Consider the following 25,231-nt stretch of genomic DNA (forward strand, 5'->3'; position numbering starts at 1 on the left):
CCCGCATGAATAGATCATATTAGGCGAATTTCACATGTGATCAAATGAACACTGAACAAAGGTACAGCCAAAATTATCAGATTTAAAAGGTTTTAATTCGACCAAGAACCTTATAGAGATATTAACCATATTAAGAAAAGGAGATATGTCACTTTTAAAAATAGAACAATGTATTAGGAGTTTAAAAAATCAATTTCATTTTATTAGAATGTGATGTTAAAAAATATTTAGACTTCACCAAGCTGGAGGTTAAAAGTTTTATTGATTTGAAACACTCTCCCGACGCAGGGGATACAAATTTTGGCGTGGATAAGTCGTTTGGCACAACAACACCTGTTGCCTGTGCTATCCTAGCGCAGCAGGTCTTGGTGATATCACAGTAAATTGGGCAAAAGTCTGGGCTATTTTTGCCCTGCGATGGACTGGCGACCTGTCCAGGTTGTACTCTGCCTCTCGCCTATTGACAGCTGGAGATAGACACGGCACCCCTCGCGAACCTAGCAGGGATAAGCATGTTAGAAAATGAATGATGGATGGTCTGTGCTATTTCTTTTTCCTTGCCATCATCTGTCTCAACTGGCACCAGAAAATGCTATTATTGGGCTTTCTTCGTCTGGAAACAGATGCATACAAACATCTTACGGGTGCAGCCATGATGAACTGGTGAACTCGCACAGCTGAGAATACAGCAATCTGATTGGCTGAGCAGCAAAAATCGAATCACGTGACCTCTTAGACCGGAGCGCCACAGTTTAGATTTTTTATCGGCTATAACTTATTAATGTGCAAGTGAAAACATGGGAACATTGGTGTTTTGAGATCACTGCTATGTGTAGCAACTTATCCCGGTGCAAGAAAGTTGCCCCCTGAAAGTTCATACGAAAAGTCATCCTACAGATTCTGTCCAACGGCCTATTGCAAGTCTGAAAGTTCAGGTCAGGCGGTTCAACCCAGAGGTCCAGTGTACCAGCCGGGAAGCAGACAAGGTGATAAAAAATCTTCAGACAAGACTTTTAAAACATCAAGTGGTCGCATGGTCAATCGACCAGAGAGATTTAGACATTAGTTATATGTTATACTGAGCTAAATGTTGTTGGCTAAAACTTAGATGTTAAAACTAAAAGTAACTAGGGGATTGGTTTGTTTTATTGGTGTAAGTTTTCTTTCAGTCATTTCTGTTGCGTTTACCAGAGTTACATAAGTTAAAATCAGACTTCTTTATGTTATCGATACTGAAGGGACTCAGTAGTCCTGAAAAGGGTGGGTAGTGTAAGGCAGTTTAAGCTGTTATGAGCATAAAAGAATGTTTTCTGTAACTCACCTGTTGCCGGAGCAAGTAAAGTTCAGTTAAAGAAGATTCCTTGTTGTGTTCTTCATCAGAACATCCACGCACCTCCATGCCACCGGAAGGTAAAACACGGACCTCACGGACCAAAACTGGGAGTTGATTCCACAGGAGAGGAGCCTGATAGCTAAAGGATCTTCCTCCCATTCTACTTTTAGAGACTCTAGGAACCACCAGCAAACCTGCAGTCTGAGAGCGAAGTGCTCTGTTAGGAACATACGGGGTAATCAGAGCTCTGGTATATGATGGAGCTTGATTATTAAGGGCTTTATACGTTAGAAGAAGAATTTTAAATTCTATTCTTGATTTAACAGGAAACCAATGAAGGGAAGGTAAAATTGGAGAAATATGATCCCTCTTGTTGATTTTCATCAGAACTCTTGCTGCAGCATTTTGGATCAGCTGAAGGCTTTGAACTGCATTTTGTGGACTTCCTGATAGTAAAGAATTACAATAGTCCAGCCTTGAAGTGACAAATGCATGGACTAGTTTTTCAGCATCACTCCTGGACAGAATGTTTCTAATTTTGGCGATATTCCGGAGGTGAAAAACGGAAATTCTGGAAACCTGTTTAATATGGGATTTAAATGACTTGTCTTGGTCGAAAACAACACCAAGATTTTTTTACTTTATTACCAGAGGCCAAGCTAATGCCATCCAGATTAAGTGATTGATTAAGAAGTTTACTTTTTGAGGACTCTGCTCCAAAGATTACAACTTCTGTCTTGTCAGAATTTAAGTGCAGGAAATTTAAAGTCATTGAAGATGAATGTGTCACCTTCAGCCCAAGCTGTAACCACAATCTTTATCATTATCACGGCTTTCAGCCTAAGACTGAGAATTGTCATTTCTCCTATTTAACAAAACATTTAGTTGTAACATGACCTACCTTGACTGCAGCTAAATGTAGGTACCAAAATAAATTTGTAATGAAGCTGTGTGGACACCTGCTCTGGTCGGGCCAAGGCCACAATGAAACACAAATACCAGCAAAGTGCTGTTGTCTGCCAGAAATTGGAGATACGGTACGTAAAGACAAATATCTAAAATGTATTAATGTTATAATTCAAATAACATATTTACCATTGTGCCCATTCAGAAAGACAGCTGACTGCAAGGACAATGTTTGAATATGCAATATATAGATAGCTATGTGTACAATTTTTAATGTTCATAATGACTATTGATATTAATATGACAATCTAAATACATATAGGGCCAATCACCAGGTTTCAACGTGGACATAAATATACTTAATAACAATGTTGATCAGGCTGCTCAAACTCACTTTAAAGGTCACATGAAAACAGACTGCTACCATCTGGTTGCAGATAATGGAGTTCACCAGCACAATAAAGTTTTTGTATTTTTTCGGACTATAAGGCGCACCAGATTATAAGGTGCACCGTGAATTTACGTGTCTATGTGTGTCTTTGTCCACATATAAGACACACCGGTTTATAAGGCACATTACATATTCTTCCCAATTGTGTAATATAACTCCGCCCATCCGGTAGGGTGATCAGATGCCCCCAATTTCCGGGGACAGACCTCGTTTTGGATGACATGTTCCTGGCTAAAGCTGTCCCTGGAAATGTCCCTGATTTCAGTGTATCATGATAGAGTTTACAAGAGGTATTTACTCGGTCCTGCCACTGTCCCGACGAAGTAGAGCTTTGCTGAATGCACCTTCACCGCCTCCCAGTTGGCGTTGCAGTTCAGACAAAACAAACTAACCCCCAGGCAGAGATTCTGTGCTTAAAGTGATCAGATTTGATGATAATTGGGGACATCTCTGATTATGTTAAGGAGGAAATACACTGGCCGCAAACGTAAGCGCTGCGGGTTATGGCCGTGTTTTTAAAAGCGAAAATTTACACCAGATGCTGCAATGTACTCTCTTCGAGATTCTGGGGAGAGAAGAACGTTCATCATGGGTAAGTAATTAAAGAAACACAAATTACCAGTAATAAAAGGGGAAGGTATTAAATTATCAGTAATATATCCTATGTTTTGATCACCTAAAAGTCAGTGTCTTGACCACATCTGATTAGAAATTGCATATTTTAGTTTGTTAGCTTGTCACATCTACATCATCAATGGCACTTTACTTTTGACGACTCTTATTTTGGCAGAGTCGAGTATGACAGAACATGGAATACCATCTTTTGCTCATCATGCAAAGATGTCTCTCCAGAGGTCTTTGTGCGAGGGGCGGGGTCCATCAGTGAGCATGTCGCCAGTCCACCACAGGCAACACAAAGATATACGGGACAAACCACCATGTATGCACACACTCATGCCTAAGGGCAATTTGGAGAGGCCAATTACTCCAACAATGACGTTTGTGGACTGTGGAAAGAAGCTGAAGCACTCGGTGAGAACCCACAAATGCACGGGGAGAACACGTAGAACTCCATACAGATGTCCACTCCACTCCAGGTTTGGGATTCAAACCTGGGACCTTTTTGCTGCAAGGCAACAATGAAGCTCAGTTATTCGCACACATTTTCATTAATAGTATTAATCTATTAAATCTAACTGTATTGTGTTATAACTGGGCTGTATGCTGACAAATATAAAGTAGTCCCTGGTAGTGCAGACTTTATAAGGGACCTGTGGAATACAAATAAAATGTGCACATGCGTGTGTGTGTGTGCGTGTGTGTGTGTGTGTGTGTGTTGGGTGGGGGGTAGGGTGGTAATTCGGATACTTTGTTCTCTTTCAGGCTTTTTCATCTTTAGCTTCTGTTTAAGGCATTTTTGGTAAAAAATGTATATCTTGGGAAAACATAGACCTTCTTCCAAACAGCCTTGAATCTTAGAGAACAGTTTTATTTTCATATACACTTGGATTACATGTTATAGTTACAGCTTTCTGATCTATAACTAATACAAACACCATAGGAGATTCTGAACTTTTCTCTGCTTTTTATTTTAATAAGAACCTACCTGTTTCCTCAAGCTTTTCACACTGTTTTTATAATAAAAGGCTGTTAAACATAACTTATTTCAATGGGTATAAAATCAACATTAAACAAACTTGATAATTTTTTTATTCCTATCAATAACTTCTTTATCTTTCCCTCCCAACAGGTTGAAAGTCTAGGTGTCATCCTCGTCAGCACCTTTTCCTTCGCCTCCCATTTCAATAATATCACTCGGTCTGCTTATTTCCATCTTTGTATCATAAATTGTCTCCGTCCTTCTCTCACTCCTCACTCCACTGCTGACCGATTTATTCTGCAAATAAAATCGTTGTAAAATAGATCTTTTACAGTTCCCAGTGACTTCAAGGCAAACTAAGGCATTTCCATATGAAACTCTGGGGCCTCAAGCCAAACACTGAAATGATCAAGTCAAAATAAATCTGCAAGTCTGTTTAAAGCTGCCTTCTGTAACATCAGCTTCTCTGTATCCACGCTGAGTCTTGTCAATTCCCGTCTAGACTATTGTGACTTTCTTCTTTTCGGTCTTCTACATAAAACACTTCATAAATTACAACTCGTCCAAAACTAAGCTGCCCGTATTGTCACACGAACGCCTTCAATCCATCACGTCACACCTACTCTGCAGCAGCTTCATTGGCTCCCAATCACACATCGTATCAACTACAAAGTACTCCTCCTTACCTTCAAAGCTATCCACAACCTTGTACCTCCATATCTTTCTGATCTTCTTCACATTGCTAAACCTGTCCATACCTTCAGATCCTCTTCCTCATCCATCTTACGGTCCCGTCTTGTTACTATGGGGAGTAGAGCATTCAGTCTCTCTGCTCCCCAGTTCTGGAACTCTCTTCTACCTGACTTCTGTAACACAGACTCATTACCATATTTCAAATCCAAACTCAAAACTCATCTGTTTAAACTAGCATATTCCCTATGATCTCAACTGCATTATCTAATTTAAACTGCATTTTGAATCTTATTTTTAATTCCGCATCTGTTTTTATGTTTGATGTAAGGTGACCTTGAGTATTAAGAAAGGCGCCTATATATAAAATGTATTATTATTATTATTATTATTATTATTATTATTATTATTATTACAGGGACAGTGGCAGAGGAGACAAAGCTGATGCATCAGTGGTGTATATTTAATAGCTCAAACACATCACTACAAACATTGCCAATTTGCTGTTTCTGAGATTCCAACATGCCCTTTCAAGGCAAGGCAAATATATTTGTATAGCACATTTCAGTACAGAGACAATGCAAAGTGCTTTACGTGATTAAAAAACAGGAAAAAAACATAATAAAAGCAAGTAGGAATAAAATGTAGAAACAAAATAGAACATAGAAAAATAGAAATTAAAAGCAAACATTAAAAACAGTTGGACCACAAAGTTGAACTAATGATGTTTCAGTAAAACAAGACTTTAACTAGAACAGTCGAAGGCAATCCTAAACAAATGTGTTTTTAATTTTGATTTAAATGAACGCAGGCTTTCCCGCACTTTTACAATTTTCTGGAAGTTTGTTCCAATTTATTGATTTTTATTTCTCAAGAGTGCTTGGTTCAAAAGTTTTTTGACGGTCCCTAACTGCACCACCGCATGTGGGAGGAGGGAGCAGCTGAGAGACGCTGGCCGAAATCGGAGTCCCTCAACCGGATCAACCATGAGCTAGATCCCGTTGACTCCGTGGAGCTTGAATGTCCAATATCCAAATTCAAACCAACTTCACTGCGGTGCTGGATCATGCTTAAAGACGCAGCATGAACCCCAAGTGTTACAGCTGAGGGGAAAATGTTGGATCGGCTTGATGAAACTCCGCCTCATTCACAAATTAGACCAACATGGATAGAATAATTATAATCTGTAGTGCTTTTTATTGCCTGGATGTGAATCTGATCATTCATATTGTGCCTTTTATAATCAACTACAGTATTTTCTTATCAAGCGAGCTCTGCATAGGGTCCAATGTAATTCACCCAGCGCGATGGGAGACTCGTTTTGAGGAAACTACGGTTGTAGCTCATATCTGCCTTGCTATGGTTGCGGAGAGGTGTCTGTTTTGTAGAAGAAATCATCCGCCTAGGAGTTACTGATCTGGAAAAGCCGAATCTGAAACCACAGAAAAAACATTCAGATCCCAAATGTACAGCGTTCTAATTCTTCCAATCTATTAGCAGCTTTCCTTAAGAGGTCGGACACTGAACGTCTGCCTACTGAATTTGACTAAATATGCAGTAAAATGCTAACCAACCAATGGGAAGAAGTTGAGCCCTTAAGACACAGCCCCTCCTCATTTGCATAATGAGGCAGAAATGCATACAGAAATGTAAAAAGGACAGGCAGAAATGTAAAAACGACAGGCAGAAATAAATAGCATCACAGAAATATACAGGGTAAAAAAATACAAAGGAAGAATAAAACAGACAAAAATATTATAACATGCACATAAATAAATACTTAAAAAATATAAGTAATTAATAAATAAAGTTGAAGATTATAACACACAATAAATAAGGTAATTATTACAAAGGTGAATAAATAAAGAAGCTAATTAAAAGAGATGTATATACATTTATGTCTCACTGTATAATTTAATTTCTACCTACATTTATTAATTTGGTGGCAATTAATTGTATGCTTATTTATTTATTGAGCATTTATTTATTTCTGTATTTATTTTTAGATATGGAAGACTTGGTCCTCCATAGACAGGAGGTCACTAAGATCATTTAAAAAGTTTGATGTGGACTCAGGAGACCTGTAGACATTCAGAAACATAGTTTTTACCTGTAGACCCAAATGTTCAAGAGTCAGATTTTCCCAAAGACACATTTTTACACTTTAGTGAATTATTAAACAATGTTGCCTTATCCTTTTGTTTTTCTTATGTTTTTAATATTTCTACCACTGTTAGAATGACCCTTAGAGGCTGGCTGAAGCAGGAGACTTGAGGCAGAGAAAAGGTGCACCCACTTGGTATTTATTGTCCAACCTTGGCAAACAGGTCACAGGAGCAGCCACAATCACACTAGAGTCTTACAAGAAGCCTTTTATAGATCACCAACTCCTCCCATTAACCAGATCTACCATTAAACAGGGGAAACACACTCACACTCTAACATACAAACACTAACAAATAATATAGCTAAAACATTATACTTTATTTAACAATCATCATCATCTATAAATATCTCAGAACATTTCTATCTAAATTCCTAAAATACTACACCAACCAAAATACAGTTTACTTCCCCCCCTCAATCCATAATGGACTCTTCCGGAACCTTTAAAAGGTGTTCAGGCCCCCGGGGAATCTTTTAGCCTGAACACCCTGCAGAGGAAGAGACAGGAGGTAAGTCATTTACACAAACAATCACAATTCTAAACAGTAATCAATATCAATGGTTTGGTTTGTTGACAGGTCATCAGTGCCAGCTGAGAAGAACTGCACAAACCATCACAACTGAAAATAAAATACTTTAAATCACAGTGCAAGTTATTTGTATACAATATTCTAAAACTGCATTTTTAAGTGTCATAGAAACAGTAATGAAGCTCTTCATTACAACCACGTATCAACACAAATATTCCATAATCTCCGGCAAAAGGCCAAAGCCTTCACAGACCATTGGCTGTAGATCCAATGATGTGAGCAATACAACCATAATAAGGGCAATCTATTCTTCATCTTTTTGAGGCAACAGTGTGTGACTGATGTGTACATAGACACAGTTTCAATGATCAAGGGATGAAAGCCTTGTTTTTCTTCCGTTGTTCTTCAAGGTATCATTCATTGTTATTGTCGAAATGCTCAGTTAGGGGGAGTTTGGAAAAGTTTTTCTTCATCATGGGTCTTCCATGTTACCAAGCTTCACCATCATTGGGCAACTCAATAAGATATCCCTGCTAATAGGTTTGGTAAAACAAGATGGCTTTTTTGTTTGGCAGTGAATACCTCTAAACACCTGTCATAGGGTTGCAGAACGTCTGTGCTAAAAAAAAACTGCACAAAACTATAGGCCCAACGCAGCTTCTGTCCAGAGGCCGTCAGGCTTGTAAAGTCAGTAACTCCCTGGACTCTGCTTTAGCTGTTATGCTACTAGGTTTTTAAAACACGGTTTCATAAGTGCATGTTGTTGTGTAAAGTAAAGACTAAAAAGGTTCACATCTAAATTTAGACTTTAAGTAGTCTTTTAATTTGAATAACATGTTGGGTTTGACTGGACGCCATAATTATTACTCTATTGAGGGAGATAATGAATTAGGACGATGGCAAGGAGGCCTTCCAACCTCAAGCACTTGGAGCTCATCACCAAAGTTAAATCATCAAAATACCAGAGGAAATATGCAACAAGCTGCTCAGCAATTAGAAGAAGTATCTGATTGCTGTAAATGCCAATACAGATTTCTTTCACTGATTTTTTAAAAAGGTGTAAATAATATATGATGTGCCAAAGGTGATTATACTTGTATGTTGTTTTATTATCTTTACAGATATACCTGTTTTAGATGTATAATTATTTGTAACTGGAAATAATGCAAGCATATCCTAAAAATAACATGTAAAAAAGATTTATACCCTTTCCTGTCATGAACCAAACTTTAATTAGAGTCACAGCAACCAAAAGCTTGACTTCTATAAAATTCTTGAGCAGCTTTTCACACATCGCAACTATTTTTTGACTATTTTTTTTTTTGCGGTAAGCTCGAAGTGTTTTAGGCAGGAAGGCATCCTTTCCACCACCCTCACCTTTAACGCCCTAGAACAATTCTCTGTGTGAATGAGGTCGGGAACCTGGCTGGGCCACACCAAAGCGGTAATACTAGGTCCAATCAGAAGAGACAAATTGGTTCTCAGTATGGGTTTTAAAAGATTACGAGTGGTACACTACGTCTTACCTGCATTTCTTGCAAACAAGGTGAAATGGAAGTTTGTAAAACAGTGTTCACATTAACTGCTGTGTCATTCTTGAAAACAGAAAAGAGTAGAGGTCCAACTTGGTCTTGTCTTCATTTGAACTGACACAGAGAAAACAAAGAGGCCAAGACAGCTATGTACTACTGCAGGTAAACTGTATAAACTGCCTATAATGTTTTAAGAAACATTTTAAACATTTCTGAAGCATCTCCTTAACTGATAAGGAGAAATGTTTAAGAAACAGTCGAAACTCAATTTCCATCAGACTTTACATTTTAAATTAAGACGGTAAAAAGCTGTAAATAATTCCCTCACTTAATTAAAGAAGAACTTTAATAAATGTGACATTTATTAAAAGCACCACTTTCTTGAGATGATAATTCTTCATCTGAAAGTCTATTCATTTTCACAACATGCAGTCACTTTGCATTGCATTGAAATTACTGTTGTCATTTCAGCTTTTAACATTTTGCTCTCTCTCTTTTCTCTTCATAGTAGGTATACCTTGTCTGACGTTCTGTTAGCTGTGGCATCATCCAGGGAAGACAGATCACCCGCTACTACCATCTAATGTAGAACAGATTACTGGATCAATGTGTGCTTCTGTGCTTTTTTGTCTCTCTTGTTGTGTCTCTGTTCTGTCTTCTGTAACCCCCAGTCGGTCGAGGCAGATGACCGTTCATACTGAGCCTGGTCCTGCTGGAGGTTTTCCTTCCTGTTAATGGGGAGTTTTTCTTTCCGCTGTCGCTTCATGCTTGCTCAGTATGAGGGATTGCAGCAAAGCCATGTACAATGCAGACGGCTCTCCCTGTGGCTCTACGCTTCTCCAGGAGTGAATGCTGCTTGTCGGGACTTTAAAGCAATCAACTGGTTCCCTTATATAGGAAACTTTTGACCAATATGTATAATATGATTGAATTTGACTTTGTAAAGTGCCTCGAGATGACATGTTTCATGAATTGGTGCTATATAAATAAAATTGAATTGAATTAAATTGAAAATTGAAATTGAACTTTGTCACCCAGCATTCTGACCAAATTACAGAAAGCATGACACAAACTATTAAGAAGAATATGTTTTTAATTTTCAGCAACCCTTAAGGTGAATTTAGCCATGTGCACAGCACATAAATAAGTACATTTAGACATCTGTATAAAACTACAGGACAACTAAAAAATAGAAGGTACAAAATTATCATAAGACCCCTTAAGATTAAGAATCAGTTCTCAGTTTCCCTGAATGGAGCTCTCCAGGCAGCAGAGTTTAAAAGGCATACAGTAGACTATTTAAACCTTTTTACAGAGGTTCACAGATGTGACAAAAAAACAACAACTTCAAAAGAGAAATCCAAACATTTTACAATGATTTTCTCAGCAATGCATGCTTGATGTTCACCACAAAAAAAGGTTAACTTTCAGAAATGTTCTAAAATTCTGACTAAAACTTGTTTAGTTCTCTCTTTAAATATTTCCCTCTTTTTGAACACACTTCCCAAGTATTCTCTGAAACGTTGTTTTGTCATTTTCTTACAAACTTTAACAACAGAGAATTGTATTGTAGTTCAATTCAAAATAGGAATTTCTTAGGTTTTGTTTAGGAGAGCCCTTATACAAAGACTGAAATGTCTAGATCTATGACTAGAAACCTCTTGGTAAGGTATAAAGTGGATGACAAGACTGTTGCAAATACCCTGAAAGGTACCTTGTATCTCACAGCTAGACACATTAATAGTAACATTCAGTTGAACCCAGGACTCTTTCTTTCAGCAGTCTTCATCGTTTGCAGGCTGCAGATTTAGGAACTGCTCTGCTATGCTAGGACTGCAGCTGGATAACCAAATGAGCAGGTGGAATCAAGGGCTGGTCAGTGGAGGGCAGAAAGATGTTCTACTGCAAACACGCTGCACATCATGCAAAGCAGGGAGACTGCAGAGCTCTGCGCCCAGCTGTGAGCGCCAGAAACATCTTAATGCATACCTTTGTATTACTGATCCAGGGAAATAGCACCTTGACAACTGTGTTGTAGCAGGATGTGCTTTAAGAGCTTCACACAGTAAATTTAGTGCTTTTTTTTTAATGCTGAACTTGCGTTTCGCAGCCAGCCTGCAGAGCTTGGATCACCCCAGATATCCATCCTGGTTTGCAGGTTTGGCCTTGTGTCACTAGACAACCAGTTTGCATGAGATTTGTTTGAGCTATTTGCACCTGAATAACTAGCGTGTGCATGCAGCGTGGCCAGCTCCTTTGCTAATTTATTATCGCTACTACAGAAAGCACTGTGGCTTAGAAGAGAAAACAGAGAAGGGCTGCTAAAATGAACACCATTGTAATGGAATGTTGAATGGAGATCCCAAATGCCTTGCCAAAAAGAATACAAACAGAGGAATACAGAGCGCAAAGAAAATACTAACTTACTATCTACGGTGTCACTCCACCTGCTGTTATTAAATATGAACTTTAAACCTGATAACACCAAGGTTAGTAAATGAAGCACCTTACGATTTCAGAGAACCACTCCGAACCAGCTCTGTTGTTTTGAAACTCCCAGCTCTGTGTGCACTTTCAGTTACAAAATATATACAGAAAAATATAGAGTTACTGAGGCTAGCATAAAATACAGTTCAACAGCTGTCTGTAAATATGTCCTCCATGATTATCTTTTCTAAAAGTATATCACAGGGTAAAGATAGCATGAACGTGGCAAGGCACAACATAGCTACCAGAGCGGAGCAGTCAACATCTAGAGAGACAGAGACAAATATTAGAAGAGAGATGGTAGACGACGCAAATGTACAGTAAACAGAACTAGGTCAGGAAGCAGCTCACTCTGTAAGATAAACCAAGTGTCTGGTGTCGGTTTAGTAAAATCACATATTTTACAAGCACAAGTGGAAATGTGTTATTCAAAAACTGGGTCAACGCTTGGATCTCACAAATATCATATCTGCAAATGTGTTCTCACAAAAAGGACAAGTTGGATGTGCATCTCGGAGCCACCAGCAGCAGCAGTCACAGAGATAAACTGGTGAGCAGGTGTGAAGTGGGGGGCAGTGATCAATGGCACTGTTGTCATTTGCCTGTTCAGTGCTACTGGCTTTGTTGGCTTTGTTTGGGCAAGCATACATAATTGTGGCAAGATGAGCCTTGAAATATATGTTCTCAGAGACCAGGAGACCTATAAACGAGGCTTCATGTTGGGCTGAAGTGTGGTATAGTTCATGGTACAGATGGCTCTAACAGTTGGTGCTAAATTTGATCTGCTTGTGGGGTTTTAATAGGCACCTAAAAGTACTGAATTTATTGCCCTTCAGCTGCAGTGTGATTTTGTGTGTATATATATATATATATATATATATATATATATATATATATATATATATATATATATATATATATATATATATATATATGTGTGTGTGTGTGTGTGTGTGTGTGTGTGTGTACATAAATATTCTGTATCAGGCCTACTGAGCTTCCCTATTTCTTCGTGTTTGACAGCTGCCTGACAATAAGGTATTACTTTAAAACAGGAATAGTCTCATCCCAGGTCAAGGCTATTGCTTGACTGTTGCATTTCAGCTCTTTGACCTTGCCTATAAACTCCCAAATTCTACACTAATGTCAAAGAGGATTCCTCTCTCTCTACTTGTGGACGCAGAGCTGTGACTTAGACTGAAAAGTTCAGAGTTCACCCCTCTGGCAGTGCTATAAACAGACACAGTGGAGGCTGTAGGGTTAACTCTCCCCTCCTCCCCTTCTCTTGTCCGTTTCCCTCTTTCCTTCTCTGTCCCTCTTCCTAAGTAATGTGATATTATTTCAATTAGGCTCCAGAGCAATACATGCTCCTTTTCGCCCAACTTGAACCAGGTGGTGTTATGCTGGTCAATCATAACAATTTGTAATCATAATCAAGTCCCCACTGTTTGACCCAAGGTATTATTCTATGTCAGCTATTAAATAAGTGGTGCTGCTCTGTGTTTTTGGATAATTTTAAGGTGTGGTTTAAGTTTCAAAAATATGTCTAATCAGAGGCTCAGGTGCAACAGCACCTTTGCTTTTATATATCTGCATGACATAACAAGTTGTGTGGGGGAATTCAATATATTAAAACTAAGAGATGCCAGTATGGGCAATTTTTATGTTTTTTTATGGTGAGAAAAAGAGGTACAAACAGAATGTTGATTATTTTTGTTAGCATCATGAGCATACCTAACTCAGGTATAGTCAGTAACATTTGAATTTCAGTTATACATAGGCCTTATATCAGAGGAAACCAATAAGACAAATCACAGTTGATATGCATCACCAGCATGTAGTAATCTTTCTGGGGCGGTGCTAATGAGGCTATAGGAAAGCAAAGAATGTAAAGTGAATACAAGAAAATGCTGTATCTGATGCTATAGCTTGAATCTGTCTACATTTGAGTAAGATAAGTTGGTTCCAAAACATCTTCAGATCCACCGCTGATCATTAAGAAGAAGCATAAGGTTTAAGGAGCTGGGCAATAAGTGCCACATTCTCACACAAAGGACACTTACATGTCATTAATATTTTGTATTCTAAAACTCTGAGAAGTTTTGTTGCAAACCAATCCCATTTCTGAAATCATACATTTATGCCCTTTGAGTTACTAATTTGTCCATCTGTGCAAAGAAAGCATCAAAAGGCAGGGTTTCATTCAGTAGCAGCAAATCTCTGATAAATAAGAAATGAAAACATAAATACAATGTTTAGTATATTGTCAGTCAGTGAAAAAACACCCACTTCTATAAAAATACAAAACAGATTTTAAACATAAATAAAAAAAATTAAAATGTACATTATAACATATCAAACATGATACACTTACAAAGAGCTTGGAGTGAAAGTGCATCATAGCTTGGAGAACCCCTCCCCTAACGTTTTTCCACATTGTCTTGAAGCACATTTATCAGGTCGCTAGATTCTTGGCAAGAAATGTGTCACTGTCATAGCTGGTGACACTCTGTTTCCTCTTTTTGTTTTGCCATTCTTACTCAGGCCGATGAACATCCTTGGGTAGGCAACCGATTCATAGGCATTGTAGTTGTTGGCGAGGAGCTCTTCTCTGAACTTGCACTCGTTGCTGTAGCGTAACTGCAAGAGAACAGAGATTCTTTTGAAAATGCTAATTGTTTAAAGGCAGGAATAAAACAAAAATGCCGGGACATTTTTGTGGGGGGATTTCAGATCCGTATTGTTCGTTGTGATTTCTATCAAACAATTGTGTTATTCCTGACTGCAGGGTTATTATTGTGCATGAGCCTTTTCAGCCCCAATTTACACAAAAAATCCAATTGTGAAATGATGAATGATACAAGTGGGGCAGGATGCTGGGTGCTGAGTCTGTTGGGCTTTTTGTCCCAAGTTTGAGAAACAATAGTTTATTGACAAGCATTCACCAGACATCATGTGGTATTAATTAATCTTTAGCTGTGAGGCTGCTGTTTTTATGACCTCATCTCTGACAGCATCAAACCTGCCAATATTGCAGAATTGCACAAAGATGTGTCTGAAATCCCTGAATCCATCTCTGTTGTGTACCTTTCACTAGCTTGTAACATTTAGCAGGTATGCGAATTCTTAAAAAGTTGTAAGCACGGTGCTCTTTAGTGTCCTTCTTTTTATTTTTGTCCAAATGCTCTTTTAAAGGAAGATGATGTAAAACAGTAATTGTGTGATTTTAAACAGAGTGCCTTGCCATTGCAGGTCTGGGCCGCGCCTGTAGGATCTAGGATCCATCTTTTCTGAAATGTGATTTTTATATAAATACATTTCTAGTTTCTTCCTTTGTAGACTTGCTCATTTCAGTCGGCAGCACTTGACCTTGGTATATACAGTATATTAGTCTCTTGTGAAAGCATTCAATTCAATTCAATACAATTTTATTAATATAGAGCCAATTCATGAAACATGTCATCTCAAGGCACTTTAAAAAAGTCTAATTCAATCATATTATACAGATTGTGTCAGATTATACAGATTGGTCAAACATTTCCTATATAAGGGAACCAGTTGATTGCTTCCAAGTCTCGACAAGGAGCATTCACTCCTGGAGAAGCGTAGAGCTACAGGGAGAGTCGTCTGCATTGTCCATGGCTTTGCAACAATCCCTCATACTAAGCAAGCATGGAGCGACAGCGGAAAGAAAAAAACACCCATTAGCAGGAAGGAAAAACCTCCAGCAGAACCAGTCTCAGTGTGAACGGTTCAGATGGATTCCCTACTGAGTTTTATAAAGAGTTCTGGGATATTCTGGAACCAATGTTCCACAGAATGTTGCAGGAAATTCAGGAAAACGGCAGATTTCCAGCTAATATGAACTCTGCCACCATCGGCCTTCTGCTTAAGCCAGGCAAAGATCCTATGTTTCCCACCATCTATCATCCCATATCCTTAATCAACATGGATATTAAAATAATCTGTAAAGTTTTTGCAAAACGATTAGATAAAGTCACTCCTTTCATAATCCACCCTGATCAAACTGGTTTCATCAGAGGAAGACAGTCATCCACAAACACACGCATTACTTAATTTAATAGATTATTCTTACAGTACAAATATTAAAACTAATATAATGTCTTTAGGTGCAGAAAAAGCATTTGATAGAGTAAATTGGAATTTTTTATTCGCTACTCTACATAAATTTGGTTTTGGCAATTTTTTATAAATCGGTTAAAATTTTATACAGCTTTCCTACAGCCTGTGTCAGGACAAATAATCAAACATATTCCAGCTTTTGTCTCAAGAGGGGCACTAGGCAAGGATGCCCGCCTTCCCCCTCACATTTTGCCATTTTTATCGAACCTTTAGCAGCCACAATTAGACAAACAAATGTTGTCAAAGGTATAAAATGCATGAAAATAGAGCATAAGAATAGTCTTTATGCTGATGATGTATTACTATAAGATGGAAATCACTTCCAATTTCACTTATGTGTTGGGTAGCTTCAATTAAAATGATGGTCTTACCTAGAATTAACTACTTATTTTCAATGAACCCCAATAAACCATCATCCGACTGGTTCAAATCTTTAGACTCTTCTATCTCTAAATTTATTTGAAAAGATAACCCCCCCCCCCACCCCCCCTTATCAGCTTAAAGACACTACAGAAAACTAAAGACAGAGGGGGACTAGATCTGCCTAATTTCCATAACTACAACTTAGCAATTAGACTACAATACATCTCTAAATGGATAAAACACAATCATTTAGTTGATCCCTGGATAGATATAGAACAGAAAATATGCAATAATATCACAATTTCAGATTTTTTCAGCTGTTTTGCCATTTATTCGCTCAAATATAAAACGGCATACATGCTTTAAAAATATTAACATTGGGTCTGGGGGCCTGGGGATCCCAGGCCCCCAGAGCCCCCCAGTCCCCCAGACCCAGACATTGGGTCTGGAGGCCCCCGCCCGAGGGGGGTGACCTTTGGTCTCTGAAAAAGTCATTACTTAGTGTTAAGAATAACAAGGCATTTTTTGAGTTTGCCAGAAGGCATGTAGGTACCTCCCCAAATGTATGGAAGAAGGTGCTTTGATCATTTAGGAAAAATGTTGCTTTTCAGCCACAAGGTTAAATGCTGTGCGGTCTAACCCAACACATCCCATCACCCCAAGAACATTATCCCCACAGTGAAACATGGTGGTGGTAGGATCATGCTGAGGGGATGTTATTTGATAGCAGGGACTGGAAAAGTGATCCGGGATAGATGGTGCTAAATACAGGGATGTTCTGCCTGTTTTTTGAGACTGGGACAAAGGTTCACCTTTCAGCAGGATAATGACCCAAAGCATCCTGCTAAACTAACACTCGAATGGAGGCCATCAGTGGACAACAATTTTCAAAGTCTTGCCCCACATTTTTATTGCTCCACATTTATATTGCTCTACATTTAGCTCCATTCATCTTCCTATTTAAGGGAAAACATTTAAATATTTTGGAAAGGCCTAGTCAAAGTCTAAATCCATTTTATAATCTCTGGTTAGATTTCAGGAACACTGTTCATAAGTGAAAACCATCCAACATGAAAGAGTGGGATTAATTTAGCCTTGAGGAATGGGCTAAAAATCATGAGACCATTTGTGGCGAGCTCATAGAGACTGATCCAAATTCACTTGCAGCTGGTATTGCCGCAGAAGTTGTCTCTTTTAAGTATTGATTTTACCTCTTTTATTTTGTCTTATTTGTTGTTTGCTTCACAAAAAAAAAAAAAATCCATTTTCAAAGTTGCAGGCATGTTCTGTAAATTAATAATTCCTGGTTGTTAGGAAACAAAACATGAAAAAGGACAGTTTGTTGATGTTAATAATAAATCTTCTTCAAACTCTAGGGTCACTTGTGGAGTAACACAGGGTTCAGTCTTTGGGCCAATTCTTTTTACTATATATATATGCTTCCGATTGGTAAAATTATCAGCATTGGATTAATTTCCAATGTTATGCTGATTGATGTGGTTTCTGTTTTACTAGGAGAGTTTATCGACAGTCACAATTTAATTAATTTAATCATTGTACTCTGTAAAAGGTTTATTTTTAAAGCTAAAAATAGATTCTCACTTAGTATTAATTTCTTTAAAACATTTATTCAGCATTTTTTAACTTTAGAAAGTTATATGGTTGAAACCGATAATAAAGTCAGAAAACATAAAAATAGATGGGAAGTTCTCAAATGTTTATTGTGAAAATGTACTTTGTGGATGAATGAATTCACTCAATGTGGGTGAATGAATGTGAATGAGTGTGAGTGGGGGTGAGGAGAGGTAGTGTGTGAGGGAGGTTTTTGGGTTGGTACATTTACTGTGTAAATGTATCCTGTGCTGTGATTTATGTTGATTTAATAATAATAATAATGAAAAAAGTTAAGCCAAAGGCGGCATAGTCAAGTTTAAAGTGTCATATTTGTTCATCCCCCTCAAATGGAATGGCATTGAATAATTCTCATGGTTTTCATAGAAACAGGGGTTGTTTGTTGTTTCAGCTCAAATTTCTTGAAAAGGTGAGCTCCACTCACAAGTGCATTAATAGAAACTTCTTCATGCATCACTCTGAAAATCACATGATCTTGGCAGACAATAATACAGTGATACTGTAATGATTCTGGCACTGGAGCTGATTCTGCTCACAATTCACACCCAGTCTCCACCCCTCTGCAATCAACTTCTACTGGCTTCACCTGTCTTCACCTGCATATAAGCTCCGTCCAAGTTAGCCTCCAGTGCCAGATTGTCTCAAGCCACCAGTAAGAGCATTCCAGCGTTCCTTATTCTGCCTGTCTGTGTCTGACCCGATTCTGCCCTCCGTTTCCGAGCCTGCCTGTTCCCTGTTCTGACCCCTGCCTGAGATTACCGGATTTCTGCCTTGCCCCTGCGATTATTCTGAGCCTGCCTGTTTTTGGACCTGGACCGGACCTGGACCTGCTCTTCGGATTTCCCCTCTGTACCTCTGCTGGATTATTGGACTCCCCGTTACCGGACCCGGACTGCCCCTGGACAACGCCTCTGAAAAGTCCCTTACTGCCGGAGGGTCGCTCTACGGCTCCTGTCCCCGAACTCTCCCCCCTGTCTCTGGCTGATTCTCTGCGCCCAGGCTCCTCTCGTTATCAGGAAGCTCCAACCCGTTAGCGAGAGCTGCACGCTCTAGAGCCAGCGCTGATCAACCCTGCTTTTTAATAAACATTGAAAACGTCACTGACCTGTCGTGGTTGAATCTTGGGTCCGAATCCGGTACATAACAGATACATGGGTATAGCTTGAAGAAAGTTTAACTGTATCAAAAACAACCAGCACCTTCCTTACTTCCAAGTTACCCCAACATCATTTTGTCACAATTCTTCTCAAACTAAAATATTTTTTAATCTTATGTTTGCATGTTTTTAGGGCTAGCCAAGTTAGACTGAGAAGATTATAACACCTGTGTTTTCAATACTGTTGAGACAGTTGTCATTGTATTTCTACCATAGTCATAGTAAAGCTATAAATGATTATTTCTTTAAATTCTTATTTACAACTCATTACAAACTAAAAAAAAAATCTGAAAGTGTGAAATCTCCTGTGTGTTCTGTGCAGTTTTGGTACCTGGAAGAAAATTGTTTTTTTTTTATGCCCTGGACAAAAGAAAATTGTAAAAAGGAAGGCATCTTTCTTTCTTTCTTTCTTTCTTTCTTTCTTTTTTTCTTTCTTTCTTTCTTTCTTTCTTTTTTTCTTTCTTTCTTTATAAACCATGTTTTTAAGAAAGCTGACCTCGACTTTGCAAACCAGAGTCATGATTACCTTATTAAATGTATTTATTATTAAATAAAAAAATAAACCATACAAATATATCCTCTCAAACAAGTGAATAATCTCCCTGGGTGCTGTAAGCTGCTAAATTGCAATACTTAATAAAAAACCATCACATAATTTGAAACAAAATAAAAAACAGTCATTGGCATCTAGAGGTCTGGAAAGGGTCACAAAAAGGAGCCTTACCAGCAATCAGTACAAGGCCCTTTCACACGTTAGTTGTGCAAGAGGAAAATGATCCAAAGCACATTAGAAAGGTCACCTTTCTACAGCTTTCTGTATTTATTCAGGTTATATTTATGAAACAATAAAATTTATTTCATGATCTAAAACATGAGTGTGACAAAAGAAAGCAAAAACAAAAGAAATATGGAAGGGTGCAAACAATCTTTTCACAGAACTAAAGATAGATTGATTGATAGGTAGTTAGGTAGCTATGGAGGTAGGTGTGCCTAGTTTTTGAGTGTACTGCACCAATCGTACTGGATGATGATGAATGTTAGGAGCAAATATATGTAATGTAATTGTAAAATCACGACACGATAAAATGTACTGAATTTAATGATTGCTAAGTTGAATTACTTTTATCCAAAAAAAATAGCATTAGTAACTTTCACTATGAATCACATAGTCAAAGCTATTACATTTACTACTGTTCTCAAAGCCAAAAGCCCAGTTATCCTGGGTTTTGTGTTTTGAGTGGTTTGTTCTCTTCCTCATAATTGCAGTTCTTCCTGAACTAAGCAGTGTGCTCTGCACAACTGCTCCAACTCAGCTCCTCTCTGCTAAAGCTTAAATTGGAGATGCTGCTGATTACTCTTCACCTGAGTGTTAACCTACATAGTTTAATCCTGACTGCACTTTTTCTGGTGTTCTCTGAGAAAGTTCTCCTGGATTCAAAGCCTCACAGATCTTCAGTCTTAACCTCTGGATTCTTGCTTCCATGATCAGCGGTTCTTCTTACCTTTCGAGCTCCACACTACCTCTCCAGCCTCCAACACTCACACTGCATATTCGACTACCTTACAAGCCATTCTGAGCCATACGCCGGGACATAACACAACCCCTCCTCAGCACTACATCCACTAAGTCTCAGAAGGACTCACTCATTCTCTCCTCCACAAGTGTTACATCTGTTCTCACGCTGACATCTCGCCGCAGCCATCCGCTACCCGGTTCCTAGGACACCCTCCTGACCTGATCTCTCCAGTATTCACTCCTTCAATAAATAATTTTAAAACTTTGTCTTGTGTCTCCTGAGACTTACCTGCATGCGGGTCAGAAAGCTACCTGATATCATGACAGAACACTCAGGCACGACTGACCCAGCAGAAACCATCAGATCTTAACATTTTTTCCCCAATGATGACTTAGAAATTTTCCTACATGATTGTGCTTTTTCGTGGCAAGGCTCTTAAAGCTATAATTAGTAATCATGTTCAGAAACACTTTTTGTTATACTGGGTACCATGGTCCTTCCATGCTGAAAGTAGTCAATACATTATGTATTCAGAAAAAAGAAGTTTAAAAAATCTATCTCTGTGGGAGCTGCAGGTCTGTAAAAAACTCTGCCGTTCACACCGAAGGGAAGGAATTTGTCAGAGTTTTGGTTCTGCACACATACTCCTCTGTCCCTCAGGTTACTGGGTCATCATCTTGTCTATTGGTTGTCCCACTTGCCAATCATCCTGATACTCTCACATAACGCTAGTATGCTTGCATGTTCCTTGTTAGTTTTTGCTTGCTGGCTGAGCATGCACACTACTAGTGTTTATGTATCCGGTTAGCTTAGTGGTTAGCTTCAGTGTAAGCCATTCATTGTAGCTCTGCTGCTCTCACGGTATACTTTGAACATAGCTAAGAGTCGCAAGAAGCAAAGCACATAGACATTTATGAGAAGAAGGGGAAGGCCTCGGTAGAAAGAAATAAGACCAGAGGGGATTTGGGGGATTTTTTTCATACATTTCCCCCTGAGGAGTGGAAGAGCAAGGTAAGACGGTCTTGCGCATGCATATTTATTCAAAAAGAGACTTGGGGAAACTTCCAGAAAAATCGCTGACTCTAGCTTTTAGTAGGCGGAAACCGGATTCAGTAATTATCCCAACTTTGATTGTGATTTTCAGACATTCATCAAATAATTTAAAATTGCTTTTCATCCTTCTTCCAGTGACGTAGGACTATCCAGGAAACTCTGGAAATTAAAACAAGGTCAATCTTCTGTATTTGTGTTCTCCATTGAGTTCTGTACACTTCTGCCAGCTAGTATCAACAGAACCACTTCATGTTAAATGCAATGAAAAGAAAAGAGCTGATGGTGGACTTTCACAGACTCATCCAGGGAACTGTGGCGATAACAGACTATTTACATGAACAACAATCTGGACTGGACTCATTATAATGATGCTTTTTAAAGGAAGGGTCAGAGCAGACTCTACCTCCTGAGGAGGCTGAGGTCTTTTGGAGTGCAGGGGGCTCTCCCAAAGATCTTTGAGTGGTGGTGGCATGATCCATCTTCTATGGTGTGGTGTTTGGGAACAGCAGCTTACCTGTAGCTGAGAGTAAGTGACTGTATAAGCTCATCAGGAGGGCCAACTCTGTCCTGGGATCCACTCTGGACCCAGTGTATATTTTACAAATATTTAAATCACATATGACTCATCAAATAATTTTTATTCTCCCACTGAGTGTTTCCTTGTTTTTTCCAAAGAAATATAAATTCCATCTCCTTTGTTTGTTTGTCTGTTTGTTTGTTTGTTTGTTTGTTTGTTTGTTTGTTTGTTTGTTTGTTTGTTTGTTTGTTTGTTTGTTTGTTTGTTTGTTTGTTTGTTTGTTTGTTTGTTTCTTTCTTTCTTTCTTTCTTTCTTTCTTTCTTTCTTTCTTTCTTTCTTTCTTTCTTTCTTTCTTTCTAAACCATGTTTTTAAGAAAGCTGACCTCGACTTTGCAAGCCAGAGTCATGATTAATTCTATTGAACCTTGAATTTCCAACCCCACCCACCAAGAACCGATCCAAACAGTGATGTGCAGTCAGGTGAGGCAAGTGAGGACAGGCCTCACTTGTCATCATGGAAAGAAAGAAAATACACTCACCGGCCACTTTATTAGGTACCCCATGCTAGTAACGGGTTGGACCCCCTTTTGCCTTCAGAACTGCCTCAATTCTTCATGACATAGATTTAACAAGGTACTGGAAGCATTCCTCAGGGAGTTTGGTCCATATTGACATGATGGCATCACACAGTTGCTGCAGATTTGTCGGCTGCACATCCATGATGCGAATCTCCCGTACCACCACATCCCAAAGATGCTCTATTGGATTGAGATCTGGTGACTGTGGAGGCCATTTGTGTACAGCAAACTCATTGTCATGTTCAAGAAACCAGTCTGAGATGATTCCAGCTTTATGACATGGCGCATTATCCTGCTGAAAGTAACCATCATGGGTTGGGTACATTGTGGTCATAAAGGGATGGACATGGTCAGCAACAATACTCAGGTAGGCTGTGGCGTTGCAACGATGCTCAATTGGTACCAAGGGGCCCAAAGAGTGCCAAGAAAATATTCCCCACACCATGACACCACCACCACCAGCCTGAACCTTGATACAAGGCAGGATGGATCCATGCTTTCATGTTGTAGACGCCAAATTCTGACCCTAAAATCCGACTGTTGCAGCAGAAATCGAGACTCATCAGGCCAGGCAACGTTTTTCCAATCTTTTATTGTCCAATTTCGATGAGCTTGTGCAAATTGTAGCCTCAGTTTCCTGTTCTTAGCTGAAAGGAGTGGCACTCGATGTGGTCTTCTGCTGCTGTAGCCCATCTGCCTCAAAGTTCGACGTACATTGCGTTCAGAGATGCTCTTCTGCCCACCTTGGATGTAACGGGTGGTTATTTGAGTCACTGTTGCCCTTCTATCAGCTCGAACCAGTCTGGCCATTCTCCTCTGACCTCTGGCATCAACAAGGCATTTCCGCCCACAGAACTGCTGCTCACTGGATGTTTTTTCTTTTTCGGACCATTCTCTGTAAACCCTAGAGATGGTTGTGCGTGAAAATCCCAGTAGATTAGCAGTTTCTGAAATACTCAGACCAGCCCTTCTGGCACCAACAATCATGCCACGTTCAAAGTCACTCAAATCACCTTTCTTCCCCATACTGATGCTCGGTTTGAACTGCAGGAGATTCTCTTGACCATGTCTACATGCCTAAATGTACTGAGTTTCCGCCATGTGATTGGCTGCTTAGAAATTAAGTGTTAACGAGCAGTTGGACAGGTGTACCTAATAAAGTGGCCGGTGAGTGTATATAATGATGATAACATAATATAAATTGTGATTCACTCAGTCATTTGTAATGAAAAGTAAATTTTTCATCTAATTTTATCAATACTGATAATATTTTGTTCAAAATCGCGGAAGTTTAGCTATTTTCCATGTAAATCCTTGGTGGTGCTTGATAGCAAAGCCGATGAGGCCGCAGCGAGCTTGGCCTCCCCTGGGATTGCGCAATCCCATGTTAACTGCGCTGGCTTCCATTCTGTTAATGCATCTTCCTGTCTCTAGATCATAAATTCAATTGTTCAAACAGTTATAAACTGTTTTTCCATAATTTAACGTATGTGAACAGCTTATTGTGTTTTGGTCATCAAACTGTGTGCAGGTAACATGTTTTCGTGCTGCTGGGCGATCGTAAACGGCAAAAAACTGGTTGTAGGTGAGGCCGGCAGTTCCTTGGCCTCTAGGCAGGGGGCCCTCAAGGACACTCGTGATCCCAAAACTGTAGAGTGACAGCAAGTTATGAATGTATTATTAGCGACTTTTGCTAAACAAGTAAATCACTAAAAAGACTCAAAACATACAGTCGGAAGGAAGGCTTTCCTCCTTGGCAGTGAGCTCAATTGAGACTGAAAGAGTTTTAAAACTGAAGAAAGATAAAGAGAACTTTTACCGGAAAGTAATCAATGTTTTTTGTGCAAAAAGAGCACCGCATGGACTTCATTTATAAGCAGAGGTAAGAAAGCAATAGTTATTTATGTTTTGTGTTTGTAACGAAATGTGCTTAATGTGGGTTATAGTTTTTGAATGTGTTACAAATGCAGAAATCCATCAAAACTCAAACTGTTACCAATCAAATGACAACTAATTTATTATTATTTATTTTCATCAAAGAATTAATATTTTTTTCATGTCTCTTGGTGAATTTATTTGGCACAATCAGTCTCCTTCACCACTTTGCAATCAGTCTACTCTGTATAAGAGTGTATATATTTGTAAATCTCACTCTGATGACATCAATGCCTTACCTGCTATGAACCCTACCGCACGTCACTGGATCCAAATGTATTGGAAAGTAACTAAAAAGTAACTACATGTAATTAGTGACAATACTTACATTATTGTAATGTGTGGAGCTCTGGGAACCCTATATTCTAGCTGAACTCAGTGTTTGCATTTTTAAATGTGTTTATTTTAAAATTGCAGAAGGTGGCTTGAGAAACAGGCAGGAGCAGTCTGACTAGGTGATCCTGGCAGAGGCAGATGACCAAGTTATGCCATTATAACATGACGACCTACAGCTCCAAGCATGCAGCACGGCTTGAACTCTGACTCCTAAGCATGCCTGCGACTCCACCTACTAGGTGTGAAAGCTGCAGCGGAGACAAGTTTGGCCTCCTTCTTGCACTGTTTGCTGTAGATTTCATGCCA

The 25,231-nt window shown here is 38.9% G+C and overlaps 1 protein-coding gene across 4 annotated transcripts in view; it reads right to left on the bottom strand.

Annotated features, from left to right (window-relative positions):
• Positions 1-2,755: 2,755 nt before the first annotated feature.
• The window catches only part of fgf4 (fibroblast growth factor 4), a 44,750-nt gene continuing 22,274 nt past the window's right edge, over positions 2,756-25,231 (bottom strand). Inside the window, exons 3-4 of one of the 4 annotated variants that reach the window (XM_036140549.1) lie at positions 14,236-14,335; positions 6,374-6,412 (exon numbers count right to left, since the gene is read on the bottom strand). In XM_036140549.1, coding sequence (XP_035996442.1) covers positions 6,390-6,412; positions 14,236-14,335 — 123 coding nt within the window. In that variant the 3' untranslated portion in view covers positions 6,374-6,389. Of the gene's footprint in view, positions 3,817-6,373; positions 6,413-12,635; positions 14,336-25,231 lie in introns of those variants that run through there. The other 3 variants (XR_004931556.1, XM_036140548.1, XM_012850642.3) reach the window with 3 other exon arrangements.

The sequence above is a fragment of the Fundulus heteroclitus genome, chromosome 8 (assembly GCF_011125445.2).
Source record: "Fundulus heteroclitus isolate FHET01 chromosome 8, MU-UCD_Fhet_4.1, whole genome shotgun sequence".
Classification (NCBI taxonomy): domain Eukaryota; kingdom Metazoa; phylum Chordata; class Actinopteri; order Cyprinodontiformes; family Fundulidae; genus Fundulus; species Fundulus heteroclitus.